General features: G+C 36.7%; 1 protein-coding gene across 2 annotated transcripts; it reads right to left on the bottom strand.

The window, feature by feature from the left end:
* Positions 1-1,918: 1,918 nt before the first annotated feature.
* Positions 1,919-14,644, bottom strand: LOC127941404 (adenosine receptor A2b-like). Of its 2 annotated transcripts, XM_052536403.1 has the most exons (4): positions 14,314-14,644; positions 9,266-9,475; positions 8,758-9,178; positions 1,919-5,640 (listed from the first exon to the last, which is right to left on the bottom strand). In XM_052536403.1, the coding sequence occupies exons 3-4, from the start codon at positions 9,078-9,080 to the stop codon at positions 4,623-4,625; spliced, it is 1,341 nt and encodes a 446-aa protein (XP_052392363.1). In that variant the 5' UTR covers positions 9,081-9,178; positions 9,266-9,475; positions 14,314-14,644; the 3' UTR covers positions 1,919-4,622. The 2 variants fall into 2 exon arrangements, with proteins under 2 accessions (XP_052392363.1, XP_052392362.1); XM_052536402.1 differs by having other exon boundaries at positions 8,758-9,475.
* Positions 14,645-15,515: the final 871 nt, after the last annotated feature.

The following is a 15,515-nucleotide window of genomic DNA, read 5'->3' as shown; positions in this document are numbered from 1 at the left end:
TGTTTGCCAATTCTGTTTATTAAAATGAATGTTCCCGTTTTCCTGAAATTAAGGGAAGTGGTAAAAACTAATAATGGACTGAAATAGTGGCCAAAGCACAGAACATTAAATAAATAAATATATATATATATATATATATATATATATATATATATATATATATATATATATATATATATATACAGTATTGTTCAAAATAATAGCAGTACAATGTGACTAACCAGAATAATCAAGGTTTTTAGCATATTTTTTATTGCTACGTGGCAAACAAGTTACCAGTAGGTTCAGTAGATTGTCAGAAAACAAATGAGACCCAGCATTCATGATATGCACGCTCTTAAGGCTGTGCAATTGGGCAATTAGTTGAATTAGTTGAAAGGGGTGTGTTCAAAAAAATAGCAGTGTCTACCTTTGACTGTACAAACTCAAAACTATTTTGTACAAACATTTTTTTTTTTCTGGGATTTAGCAATCCTGTGAATCACTAAACTAATATTTAGTTGTATGACCACAGTTTTTTAAAACTGCTTGACATCTGTGTGGCATGGAGTCAACCAACTTGTGGCACCTCTCAGCTGTTATTCCACTCCATGATTCTTTAACAACATTCCACAATTCATTCACATTTCTTGGTTTTGCTTCAGAAACAGCATTTTTGATATCACCCCACAAGTTCTCAATTGGATTAAGGTCTGGAGATTGGGCTGGCCACTCCATAACATTAATTTTGTTGGTTTGGAACCAAGACTTTGCCCGTTTACTAGTGTGTTTTGGGTCATTGTCTTGTTGAAACAACCATTTCAAGGGCATGTCCTCTTCAGCATAGGGCAACATGACCTCTTCAAGTATTTTAACATATGCAAACTGATCCATGATCCCTGGTATGCGATAAATAGGCCCAACACCATAGTAGGAGAAACATGCCCATATCATGATGCTTGCACCTCCATGCTTCACTGTCTTCACTGTGTACTGTGGCTTGAATTCAGAGTTTGGGGGTCGTCTCACAAACTGCCTGTGGCCCTTGGACCCAAAAAGAACAATTTTACTCTCATCAGTCCACAAAATGTTCCTCCATTTCTCTTTAGGCCAGTTGATGTGTTCTTTGGCAAATTGTAACCTCTTCTGCACATGCCTTTTTTTAACAGAGGGACTTTGCGGGGGATTCTTGAAAATAGATTAGCTTCACACAGACGTCTTCTAACTGTCACAGTACTTACAGGTAACTCCAGACTGTCTTTGATCATCCTGGAGGTGATCATTGGCTGAGCCTTTGCCATTCTGGTTATTCTTCTATCCATTTTGATGGTTGTCTTCCGTTTTCTTCCACGTCTCTCTGGTTTTGCTCTCCATTTTAAAGCATTGGAGATCATTTTAGCTGAACAGCCTATCATTTTTTGCACCTCTTTATAGGTTTTCCCTCTCTAATCAACTTTTTAATCAAAGTACGCTGTTCTTCTGAATAATGTCTTGAACGACCCATTTTCCTCAGCTTTCAAATGCATGTTCAACAAGTGTTGGCTTCATCCTTAAATAGGGGCCACCTGATTCACACCTGTTTCTTCACAAAATTGATGACCTCAGTGATTGAATGCCACACTGCTATTTTTTTGAACACACCCCTTTCAACTAATTCAACTAATTGCCCAATTGCACAGCCTTAAGAGCGTGCATATCATGAATGCTGGGTCTTGTTTGTTTTCTGACAATCTACTGAACCTACTGGTAACTTGTTTGCCACGTAGCAATAAAAAAATATACGAAAAACCTTGATTATTCTGGTTAGTCACATTGTACTGCTATTATTTTGAACAATACTGTATATATATATATATATATATATATATATATATATATATATATATATATATATATATATATATATATATATATATAACACAAAATTGTAACAGCAAATTCCTTTACACATCCTCCCCATGCCAAATATACTATACCAGCTCTGTTATTCTGTATCAGATATGTTACAATATATTATCTGGAAATGAAATTATTTTCCTTAAAAACATGTCAGAATTTAACAGGAAAATGGAATTGTTTATCAAATAAATTTACTTTTAAATTAAATGTTCCTTCCAGGTGGAATGACCTGCCCAACTCTTGAAACTTCTTTTAAAGTCTTGAAACTAACACGATAGCTTCTTTTTGAATTCTGTTTTCTTTTTTATTTATTATAAAATTAACAAAAGCAACAAAAAAAAGCCTCTAAACGCTAGTTTGCTCTATTCTTTTCCTGTTCTATCTTTTGATTTATTATAGGATTCAAAAAACCTTGCAACGTTTACTGCATTAGCGTAACTGAGACTTGTTACAGCACTTGCATAATCATTGCTCTTTTGTTGATTTTGATTGCTTCCATTGTCCTCATTTGTAAGTTGCTTTGGATAAAAGTATCTGCTTATTGATTAAATGCAAATGTAAACAAAACCAACAGTCTCTTTCTGGGACCTAAAATTCCCCTCATCGTATTGAACCTGACGCTCTGAAGAACTTCACCTGCATCGAATCCACAAACAGTGACATAGTGGAATGGGTGGTGACATGCCTGGTGATTACACAGTAACTCTCAGCAATGTCTTCAAACCACATTTTAGCAGCAGAATGAACCTGCCAGCTGCTGCTGATCTATGTGACACGCTGACAGGCTGTTAGCTCCTCTCCGAACCGATTTATGCTACAAGCATTCATGATGGAAGAAGATAAATGACTGCGTAAGTCTGGAGATGTATTATTGTGAAGAACATCTGTCTCATTAAAAATGGTGCTCTCAACACAAAATCAAACAATGTATGTCACTGCTGAGCATACTGACATTTCTCAGCTAGAATCAACAAACCAGCAGATTTGAACTGATATGACCATATGAAGGACACATTGCACCTTCAAAAAAAGAAAGAGTTTCTGTTTCTTTCCTTTTCCTTTTCATTGTTGCAATTATTATAATAAGGGTATAGCTGTCATAACAATAATGATAAAACATCCATCTATCTGATCCTTCAGCGTAGGCCAAATATAGATGCAACATTGATCAAGGACATAAAAAAATAAACAATTCTGTAAAGTCTAGCTCACTTGTTCCATTTTTATGAATGGTCACTGTAGACACTAGCTTTCTGTAGATGGACAGTTACACATACAGAAATGGCGACTACCATGTGTCAAATACATGTATTATGTATATAGTGCAGGTTTTTTCCCCACTCTAGAGCTTTTAAATAAGGAAAAAGGAAGTGTAATGGTGCAGTTTAAGGGATCATCAAATGCTCCTTCATTTGATTTCCTTTGCATTAGGCTGGCTGCTGGCGTCAGCAGTGTCTCTGTAAATACAATCATAGCTGGTCTGTGTATGGGTCCATGGTTGTGCTCATATGCGTGCGTGTCAGAGGTGGGGATTAAACAGCACTGTCCTACATCCTCCAAGAATTTTATGATCCCTATAATCATTATGTGGGTGTGTTAGACTAAATAAATCTATAACACACGATTGCTCATTTGACATACCATTTGTGATTCATTTTTGTTTAAACTTGTATTCTTCTGGAAAATTTGATCATTAAAAATCAGAATCAAAGTCCACTTTATTGAGCACCAAGAAGGCCACAGACAGTTTATGGCTTAAACCAGCTGTTTATGGATTAATGATACTGATTTAATGGATAATTAATGTCCGCATGTGATTCTTATCAAACATTAGATTTTATACATGACTATTCATAAATTGTATTTGTGCAAAATTAGGTATAGCTTTGTTTTATTTAGTACATTTCTTGAAATATTAACACATGCTTACAATCAGTACAGTATTCAGTTTGGTCATGTTTTAAAAGGGCTGCACGATGAAAAACTAAATTAGTGTGATTATCAAATTGCAAAGGCTGCGATTTAAATACATATATTGATATAAATATATATATGCTACATGTTTCATTGTGAATAATGGCGCTGTGTTCTTTTACAGGCAAGCAGCTCATATAGCCCAGTGTTTTCAGCAACTTGGTTCACAGTAAATGCAGCAAACTCCAGTTTTGGTCACTTATAACATGCATTTACTATTATTCGATATATTATTTTTTATTTTACAGTGAAATATTATTAGCAATATTTTTTTATTTTATATTTATTATTAATAATAATAATATTCATAATAAATATTATTATTATTATCATTTTATTGTCATACTAATAAAAATGGAGTTTTTTTATGCATTTGAAATCAAAAGTTTTTTTTATAAAAAAATCTTGTAGTACAAATCTTTGACCAGGAAACAATGCTCTTTTAATAAAGCTCCTTGAAAACATATAAGTTTTGAAAACACAATGTCAGCGAACAAGTTCTTCATGAAGTCTGAAAATCTGGAAACACCATCAGGAGTGTTTGACTGCAAAGACAAGTAGGAATTCCTGGAATTTGTATGGTGCGGGTTCCCACACGAGTTATGTGATCCTCACATAGTTTTATCTTTCCTAACCCTTGATAGTACTGTAAGTGAAGTCACCCTCACTAGCACAACAATTCAGACCAGGGATTACTTCATGAAGAATGAAACGAGCGTCATTCGGGTATTTTAAGAGGAATAACTCCTGTAGCATAATGGAAGTGTGTGTCATGACACTTCTGCAAGATCGGATGAGTTGCTTGTCCTTATGGGTAACAGACATCTGACATGTACATTAGTAATAGCACTGCAGTCTTTTACAGTCATGATTTCTACATGGTCCCTGATGGAGGGAACTTCCTCCCTGGTATGTAATGAGAAAACCTGTGTTGAACTGGCGGGAAAGGAATTTTCCAAAGTTCCATTTAAACTGTATCCCAAGTCTTGGAATTCAGTTTGAGGCCTGGTTTTTGATGGCATTTGCTTTGTAAATTTGTCACAGGAAACCATGCCAGGAATGGGATTGGCATCCAATACATAGCCATTGGACACTGTACAAGAAGTCTCGATCACACTAATCGGAGCAGAAGAAGCACCCATGCCTCTGTTTCTGTTACCTATTGACAGTCTGTTTTCATGCCACAGGAAGTGCTGTCGGATGATCCTTCGGAAGGTGTGTCTGAAGTCACGTATTCGGTAGGCGTATATAAACGGGTTCACTGCTGAATTAGCATGTGAAAGGATTATGGCCAGGTACATGACCCAGGCCTGAGGTCGATCACACAGTGGGCAGAATAGTGTGAAGCAGTTAATGATGTGCAAAGGGAGCCAACAAACAGCAAAGAGGCCCACGATGATTGCTAGTGATTTGGCTGCGTGGACTTCTCTTTGCAGCATGGACCGGGAAGATGATCCCTCCCTGTGGGCGTAGCCTTGCAAGTGTACAAGTTTCTGCTCCATCTGTCTGAGCTGGCGACGGGCAGCCATGAAGATCCATGCATAGATGGCCAGCATGGCAAAAAGCGGAATCAAGACGCAACCGAAAAAGTTGAAGTAAACCATGTAATCCATAGTGACCACCTTCTCGAACAGGCACTCTGTCATACCTTGAGGACAAGTACTGTTGGTTCCAATGACGACCCGTCTGTTCCAGCCTAGCATGGGGGTCAAGCCGATGACCACTGAAAGAATCCAGCATACCGCAATGATGCCTTTGGCTCTTTGGCCTGTGACGAGGCTGTTGTACCTAAGCAAGACAAAACAAAACAGACATGAGACAGCAATTAAGGAAGCAAGTATGCTATGGATCACTATAGTGATAAGCATGCAAAGTTTGGTCATATATTAAAACTCTATCTGCCTTAAACAATATGTTGATATTTCCTGAAGTCCATCCTGAAGTGGGACTTACTGTTCTGAGCGTGAATACTGTTAGGGCTGGAAAAGGCTGCACCATTTTTTTCTCAAATCCACACATGCATGCACTGAGTTCGCTCCTGGGAAATGTCCATTGTTTAGGTGTTTATGCTGTGGTAATTCCTGCCCAAGTGCAAAATACCAGGATATGTGCTAATAAGAAGCATAAATTTCACCTGTATTGTGCCTATTCTTAAAATAATACTTACAGGCCTTGTTTTTGTATGACTTAACCTTAGCCTTGTCAGTGATATTATTAGAAACCATGAGAAGAACTGAGTTGTTCAATTAAATCAGGATTTTTGAAGATCAAAAGTTGAAAAACTTTTCAGTCTTTTTAGAGGTGGCATAAATGCAATCCAATTATTCCACCTTAACTATTATAGAACAAAGCTAAATAAACAAAAATTTGTTAACACATTTTTAATTCACTTTAAATAACCAACTCGTCAGAGTCGGACAACACTGGTTGTTCTGTATGTTTTTGATTCCCTAAAATGAACCAGCTCATAAAAGTTATTCATTCGGGAGTCGGACGACATTGGTTGTGCTGTATGTTTTTTATTCTGTAAAAAGAGGCAGCTCATAAGAGTCATTCCTTTGGGATCCGGACTACACTGGTCATGCAGTATGTTTGTGATTTTCTGAAAGAAACCAGCATTTAAGAGTCATTAATTCAATAATCAGACCGCAGTGGTTGTGCTATATGTTTTATAGTCATTTGTTTGCAGGTTGGAATATACTGGTTGTGTTTTGTATGGATTACTAAAAATAGTTATTTGTTCAGGAGCCAGACTACAATGGTTGTATTGAACATTTTACTCAGTAGCTTCTAGTGAATAGGTATTGCCAAAAAAATCTCACAAACCCTAAATATAAAAAATAATAAATGGTTCACCTCAAGAAGTTTCATTAAGAACATTACTATATTGAGACCCCCACAGACCTCTGATTGAGAAACCTAGAACTTAAACTTTAAGTGCTATAATAAATTATTGCATATTAGCAACTGTATAAGCATCAGTTTACAAGCAGTTTGGAATACAGCTGTGCAAAATCCACCGCCGTTATGCATTTCAGACATCCCATCATGCAGACAGCCCTGCTACATGTTTTCTTTGCCAAGGGCAACAGTTGGAAATGGTGGTCAAACATCGATTGTTCCAAAAATCCTTGGGCTTAAATCAGACCCATCGAGAACAACAGTGGCTGCTTCATTAAACCCAGAGGACTTACAGGGCTCCAGTACTACTGGTACCTCATTCACACACCCACAGAGACTGGAAGCCGGCAGACCTTATGTAATCAACACCTGCCAGGGATTTTGCTGTCACTGCTGTTCTCTTACAATGCTTCGGGTGGCTCAATCTACACCATGAGCAGAAATGTGCATCACACCCTCCATGCAGCCAAGTGGTAAAGTCCCACACCTTTCAGCTACTGAAAAGTGCTGCTGAGAGCGGCTGTGCCAGAGCATTTAAGAATAACCATTACAATGTTCAACTCGAGTGCAAAATGCCCCATGATAAAGACTCCACAAGAAAATTATGTTTAAAGAAGCCCTGTTTTGATAAATATCACTGGACTGAGATACATTAAGCAATAAATACCACGGCAGTTGTGACCTAATGGTTAGAGAGTCAAACTTGTTACTTGTAAAAGTTTGCAGTTTTGAGACTCAGTACCAGCAGGAGTGAATGTTCAGCACTTTCTTCCAACCTTCAATACCACGACTGATGTAAGACCCTTGAGCAAGTCACCGAACCCCCATCAACTCCCTGGGTCCCACAGCAAAAATGGCTGCCCAAGGCTCCATGTGTGTGTGTTCATGTGTGTGCGTTTGAATGGGTTAAATGCAGGGCACAAATTCCAAGTATGGGAAACCGTACTTGGCTACACACGTCACTTTCAAGTATCACTTTTTTGTTATGTATGTTAAAGACTTGTTTTGAAAAAAAAACTCAACATAAGTATTACAATTCCACACAGCTTGTGCTACAGACAATGAATGAAACCACAAATCATGTGGTTTACTGTGCAGAGGTGTGATATTATTTTTAAGGGATCAGCCCTATGATTTACAACTGACGTTATAACGACTGAAAATCCCCCAGGCTTACACTAAAAAAGGGAACCAAGTCATATCTTGATCGATTTGAAAGTTTTGTAACAAGACAGACATTAAAAGGGAAATTATCAAGATAAAGGCAGAGAGAGTCACGAAGTCTAGGAGCCTTTAACTTCATATCAAAACATTTGCAAAATACAGATAGGCCTAATACAGATTAGAGAATGATAATATATCAGCAAACACGTAACATTTGATTAAATACACATGTAAACACCGACACAAACACACGCACATAGACAGTGGGTCTCCAGTTGTTCCAAACCTGTATGGTCTTTCATCTGAAGAAGAAAGTTTGAATAACTATTTTGTCCATACAATGAAAGTCAGTGGGATAAACAAAACAACAACTCTGTACTCTGCTAACTTAAATTTTATGGACAAATTGCATTATTTTATTTATTTTTTTCACATTCTTCAATATATTTTGTGTCGCAATAACATGAGCCTGAGTAAATGATGACAGTCTTTTAAATTTTTTTTAGGGAACTATATATTAACTTTTGGGTTTAGTGTAATTTCTGCAGCACCAGATAGTATAAAAATAGCATTCAGAAAGTAATTGTTTGGACATTATTTGGACAAATAGATGCACTGTAATTCTATGTGATCTTCGATAAAATTTTTTATAAATTTTTACCTTTAATAATAACCAGTTGTGAATGTACTAGTAATAGAAACTCTATGGGTTTTATGTTCCTGCTATAGGGTATTTGTAAGTTTAAGTAATCTTTCAATCAACCAATATGATCAGTAATCCTCTTCTTACCAAAAGCCTTCAGCTATTACCTGAAACTCACAACACAATCATTCACTCACCTCAATGGGATCTTGATGGCGATGTAGCGATCCACGGCGATGGCCAACAAACTGAAGATGGAGCTCTGTGTGAGGACCAGCACGAAACAGGCAATGAAGAGGCACCCATGAAAATGGCTGCAGAAGCCCGTGCTGATGGTGACCGCGAACGGAATGGCCAGGAGTCCTACAGCAATGTCCGCCACAGCCAGTGACACCACAAAGAAGTTGGTGATGCTCTGGAGGTTACTATTAAGGCAGACGGCCCAGCACACCAGAACGTTCCCCGCCACGGCCAAAACTGCAATCAGGAGCTCAAGAACAATGTAGACGAGTGAAGACATGGTGCCATCAACCGGTGTGAAAGGACATCCTCAGGGACACACATAGTTGTGCTCCCGATAATTGCTCAGTGGGACTTCACTCCGCCACTCAATGGCTCCTGCAATAGGTGTGAGGATGAGCCAATCTGACCATTCCTCCTGAATGTATGATATATTTTTGAATGGAAAGAGGGGATAGAAATAACCTGGTATCAGCTTTTGAGATTCTTTGGGGGTCACTTTGAGGAGGTGACTGTAGGGTCAATGGAGACACCCCTCTGTAAATCTTGATTTACCCATTCACCAGCATGTCCCTTAGGTCCAGCTTACTTCAGACTTTCATTGAAAGCCTTAAAGTAAACAGCTGCCAGATTGAATGAAGCAGCTCCGGTAGACCTTCACTGAGACTTCTTAACCTGTAAAAAATAATCATATCACAAAATTCAAGGTCAACCTCTTTGGATCACAAGACTTTCTACATGGAATGGATCAGTTTTTTCATAATTAAATGATTAAATGGTCATTTATATCAGTTATTTGTTTTATATTATAACATACACATTCTTTTCAAAAGTTTGTGGTCCATAAATCTCTTATGCCCACCAAGGCAGAATTCATTTAATTAAAAATACAGTTAAATATTATTACAATTTAAATGAAAATTTAAAAAAAATAATTTTGCATTTAGTTGGGTTTCTAGCATGTCTGCTTAGAAAAGCTGAAAAGAAAACAGCAGTTTGTTATGGGTTGTCTGAGTCTGAAACAGTGTCATCCAGTTATCTGTTTCAATTTGCAGCCAGTATCTATGTAGATGGCTATCTAGTAAAAAAAAAAAAAAAGACCACCTCCGAGCCATATACAGATTCCAAGGCAGTAATTCATGTGTCTTGTGTTTGACATGCCCCACGGGGTAAAGGGGTGGGGTGAGCAGTAGCTCATTATCATTTAAAGAGACATATCGCTGTGAACAGAGCTGTTCTTGACAAGGTAAAAAGGGTTTTGTTTTAAATGAGACATCTTAGCCAAAGTATGATACAGACATTTCATAAAGACACTAAAGAATCATACCAACTTGTGGAAAATGGGCATCCAATGTCACCTTTAAAATAACAGATTTTTGACTTTTCAGTTTCACATGATTCTTCAGAAATCGTTCTAATATGCTCATTTGGTGATTTCATATTATTGTTAAAAAACAGTTTATTTTGGGAAACATGACAAATTTCTTTCTAGTTAAAAAGGACATTTGTTTGAAATATAATTATTATATAAAATTAAAAATGTGTCTAAGCTCTACTTAATGATCTCTTATGATCTTGTCAAGATGCTGGTTTGCAGTGTCCTAAACGAAACATACATCGGGGCTCAAGGCGCAGTCTTTTTGTCTCATCTTCTCCAAAAAATTTTAATTTTTTCACTACATGCCGTCGTAAGATTAACTGTTTGCCTTTCACTGGCGCTGATCATATAAATTTAATATCTGTCCCCTGCATGGAGAATAAATCACTGTCGTCTTCATCGCTTAGCCCGATTCATGCTGCATTGTTTAATGCCTGCTCTGTGAATAATAAGGTGCTGCTTTTAGCCGATCTCATCTCTGATAAAAAACTTGGACTTCCTGTTTTTAACTGAATCATTGCATAAAGGAGATGATGGACGACTGTTTAATCAGATTACTCCTCCTGGTTTTGGAACTTTATATCTCCCAAGGTCATCTGGCAGAGGTGGTGGTATTATTGCTGTCGGCAGTTTAATGTCAGTGCTGTGACCATTCCTCAGTTTTCTAAATTTGTGTGCTTGGTCTTAAGTATCTATGCCTCTACTTCTACAATCATTGCTACTGTCTACAAACCACCTAAAATTAAGTCACATGCAGCTTTAATGTCTGATTTTGCTAACTTTATGACAATGCTGACCCTGAAGTTCCATAGAATCATTTTTGTGGGGGACTTCAGTATTCATGAGGACCAAAGTGACTCTGTAATGGCAATAGAATTTCTATCATTAATGGACTGTTTTATTGGTAACAAGTCTGATACATTGCAAAGGTCATACACTGAACTTTGAGCTTGCAAATGGCACATTTGCATCTCAATTATCATCTGTTGACATTGGTCTGTCAGACCACTCAGCTGTCTTCTTTGATTTGGAATTACATCGTCCAAGTGAGCTACCACTCAAACTTTAACATTCTAGAAGTGGAAATCTATTGATCAAACACCTTTTTTTGAGTTCTGTTGTTTCAGTCTTATGTGATTTGCATTTAACATCATTGGAAAAGAAAAATTCACAGTTTCAAAATTATATATTATTATTATAATATTGCTAACTAAGACACTTTTGCTACTCTGAGGACACGCAAGGTTACTTTTGCTCATTCTGCTCCATGGTGTAATGACATTCTGGTACATAGAAGTCTGCCTGTCTGAAAATGGAGTGTAAATGGCGACACACTGGCTTGAATGATGTATATTATCATTACTACATTAAAGATTGCTGCTGTAACCCCTGTACCTAAAAAATTAAATGTTGCTCTGACTTCAATAACTTTCATCCTATTTCAAATCTCCCATTTTTGGCAAAATTACTTGAGCGTATTGTTGCCTCTCATTTGAGTAACCATATCACTGTTATTAATCTTTTTGAACCTCTTCAGTCGGGTTTTCGTAAGTTTCACAGTACTGAGACAGCCTTCAAAGTCAAAGTCACCAATGATTTGTTGATGGCTTCTGACTCGGGTGCAACATCTATTCTTATTCTTCTTGATCTAAGAGCTGTGTTTGATAATGTGGATCACAGTCTACTACTTATTCATCTTGAAAGAATGTTTGGAGTGTTTGGGACTGCCTTAAGGTGGCTGAGGTCTTATTTTACTGACAGCTCCCAGTTTGTTTCTAAGAGTGGTTATAGGTCTGAGATTAGTTGTGTCAACTGGCGTCCCTCAGGGGTCGGTTTTAGGTCCTTTACTTTTTAACATTCATTTGTCATTTGTTTAGGCCACCTATTGAGATTGTTCAGCCTTCATTACCATTTGTATGCCAACAACACACAGATTTATATACATTCAAAACCTCATGAGCACCTTGACATTGCTAATTTGTCTGACTGCATTACTTTAGAGATTAAATTTTGGATGGACAATAATTTCTTGTACTTGAATGGTGGTAAAACTGAAGTTATACTCATTGGTTCCCATGATTAAATTTCTAAAGCTGGTTGTCTGTCACAGAGACGAGTGAGAAACCTTGGAGTTATTTCTGATGCAAATCTGTCTTTTGATTCTTTTTTCCACCTCAGAAATATTGCAAGATTGCGTGTACATTTTACAGTTGCGAAAATGCAAATGAATTCCTTTGTGGTCTCATGGTTAGACTATTGTAATTCTCTTTTAGCTGGAGCTTCTAAATCTATACTTAATACATTGCAATATTTACAAAATTTAACTGCTAGGATTTTAACTGGGTCTAGGATTAGCAGTCATATTATTCCTATGTTAGAATCTTTGCACTGGCTCCCGGTCAGGTTTATTTTATTTCTTAAGTACTTGAAAGTGCTCAGTCCGAATTGTTCAAATATGTTTGGCTTCGAAAATACAGAGCATCTAAAAATGTCTGTCTGTATGTGTAATTAAATCAGTTTGGCAATTCACTGACTATTTTGGCTCATTTATTGTGGTTTTGTGTAGGCTTATCTAGAATGAATTGAGTAACTGCAACATGCCTTCCACTGTAGACCACATTATCTTTTATTGTTTTAGAGATTTCTTATCTTTTAGCTCCAGTCTGTTTGATCAGGCACAAAAATGCCACAGTCACTCTTCCTCTGTGTTTTAGTGTTGCTGTTTGCTTTTTTTAGCACAGCGTGACTTTGGTATGTCTGCAGACTCCCTCAAGTGATTTAATGACAAATTGTTCCCAAAGCACAGTCCTGGCATGTTGCATTTTAACAACTTTTGCATCTGCATTCATCAGTCTACAAAAAACTTCCTGTGCATTAAGACAATGTACTTTCCATAACTGGTTAAACCCTTATGAAATATCATAATATTAAGCATGATGTCCGGACTTAAAATTATATACAAGGTTCCTCACAAGTCATGTGTATCACGTCTTTATTATAAAACAACACAAAAAAAAAAGGGTGGGAATGCAGAAATACTGTTTGACAGATGTCCAGCGAGCATGTTCTATGTGACGGGAAATGATGCTTAGCGTTTGGGGACTATGATAAGAGTGCACTGCATGCCAATCTGTCATTCAGAAAGCATACTTAACAGTTATCTTAGTCATTCTAACATAATTATTGTCTTGTTAAGATGAACGTTTACATCACAAGTAATTTCAATTGGTAGGATGACATCATACAGTAGAGAAACGCATTGCTGATTACAAAAACTTTTTCTCAAAAAAGTAAATAGACATTTAAATGAGTGTTAACACAATAGAAAAACAATGTCTGAAACATTAGGAGATATTTGTGTCAGAATTCTGTGATAATTTAGCCACCCATGTGGTTAAACAGCTGTACATTTACGTGGAGTACAGCAGAGAAGGATGCTTTATATAGCTGGTAAATTACATCACTGTTCTTTAAATCATACCATGTGGATTTATGTAGATGTGTTTAACATCAAAACTTTAGCTTAAAAATATTAATTATAATCTTTAAGAATTTTATTTATCTATAAGGTAAGGTGTTCATTAGAAATGCTCTAGCTGGATATCACTGTTTTTAAATTTGACCTGTTTTAATCCACTTTTATGGCCATGAGGTGTGTCGAATTATTAAAATATTTAATAAAAATAAAAAAATTAATTAATAATATGGTAAATACAGCAGCTTCACAGTTAAAATAAGGTCATAGAAGTGAATGCATAGCTAAATACTTAAAAACAATATGCTCTTAAAATAGTTTTTAGATGGAATTATTACATCAAATGAACGTCATATTGGAGACTGCTGTGACTGCTCGTCATGTGAGCTAATTATGCACACTGTAAAAATACACAAAATTAGTGAGAAAAGTTGTGACATTAATTAACTTTTATATATAAAATTATGAATTCATAGTTTAGACTAAACAATTACAAGTGCAATCCAGACTCCCTCTGGACTAACGGGCTGCCAAACTTACAAAATGTAACATTCAAAGTAGAACAACAAAGTTCAATACTTTCAGTGAAATCACAAACTTTACTAGTAAACAAACACATTTACTATGTGTTTACAATGTAAGAACACTTCCGTTACTCACTTTAGCTGTGTACAAGCGTGTTTCCGCCGCGCACCTTAGTTGTAGGTTTCTCCACAGGCATGCTGTCATTTCTGAACGTCCAAACCAAATCATTCCACACGTTTTATCACCCGGACAAAGTAATATGCAAAAATGCACTACTCTGAGCGTGTTTGGTCAGGGCAAAGGCGAGTCGAGTGTTATCTTTCCTCCGCTCCGTGGAGTTGTGGTGACCACAGACAAGTGCGCGCGCTGTCACTGTGACACTCACGCGCTGTGAGAAAAAGAGACCCACGTCTGGTTGGTTTTCGTGGTTTGTTCCAGGCTATTCGAGTTATGCAAAGTACATTAAACAAGATGTTTCCCTCCCTACAAGACCATTGTGGGTGGTAACATCTTCATCAAGCTGTCATACTGGCAATCTTCATAGTCCTTGCAGTTACGATAAAAGTTAAAATGGATTAGCCAGCACATTATCATAAATAACAAATAAATAAAAATAATTAGTTTTAAAAAATTAAATAAAAATATATGACAGCAAAGAATACATAAAAAATAAATAAATAAAATAACGTTAAATTACTAATAAACAGTGCATAGGCCTATATTAAATATGAATGAAGATGAATGTCACAATGAATTCATGTATAGATCAATACTTTCCAGTAGTAAAAATAAATGGCTTTATTGGTCAAATAATATGGTAGGCCAATATTTAGTTAGAAACTTTTTTTTATTTTTTACATTTATTCTTTTGAGATAATCGTGCACATAATCTTGTTTTATAATGACATAAGAATAAATATATCTGATATGACGTTTACAGTAAAACACGACTGCATTTTTAGCAGAGGAATTTAATTCGAATCTTTTCGTTTGTGTGCGGTTTTCATCGTTAGTAAGCCCGATTTGAAATCACGCAGACAGTACAATGACTGATGTAAACGTACGTGATGATAAGGAAGTAAGGGACCTGATGGTCACCGTGAGGTTGTGTGGTTTCTCACGTACTGCCGAAACATCCTGCTTCACCTCAGGGCCACATGAAGATAAATGTATGTAATCAGCAAACCAGAGGCTGAGGTCCACCCACCACACTGCAATGACATTTCTTAATGTTTTGGACCTAATACATGAGCCCAAGACTTTTCGTGGCCGTTCAGTAAATCAAAATCACAGCCTGCATGCTCACCTTTACCACAGCCTTGTTCATGCAGAAAGCC

The sequence above is a fragment of the Carassius gibelio genome, chromosome A21 (genome assembly GCF_023724105.1).
Source record: "Carassius gibelio isolate Cgi1373 ecotype wild population from Czech Republic chromosome A21, carGib1.2-hapl.c, whole genome shotgun sequence".
Taxonomy (NCBI): Eukaryota; Metazoa; Chordata; class Actinopteri; order Cypriniformes; family Cyprinidae; genus Carassius; species Carassius gibelio.
Note: the sequence above shows the minus strand (reverse complement) of the source record. Positions and strands in the feature narration are given on the sequence as shown.

What these genes read in the sequence shown, in the direction of transcription:
- LOC127941404 (XM_052536402.1), bottom strand. Translation starts at nt 9,080, where the DNA reads ATGTCTTCACTCGTCTACATTGTTCTTGAGCTCCTGATTGCAGTTTTG. An exon ending in GCCATCAAGATCCCATTGAG is followed by an intron (nt 5,641 to 8,757) that starts GTGAGTGAATGA and finishes TGTCTTGCTTAG; the next exon opens with GTACAACAGCCTCGTCACAG.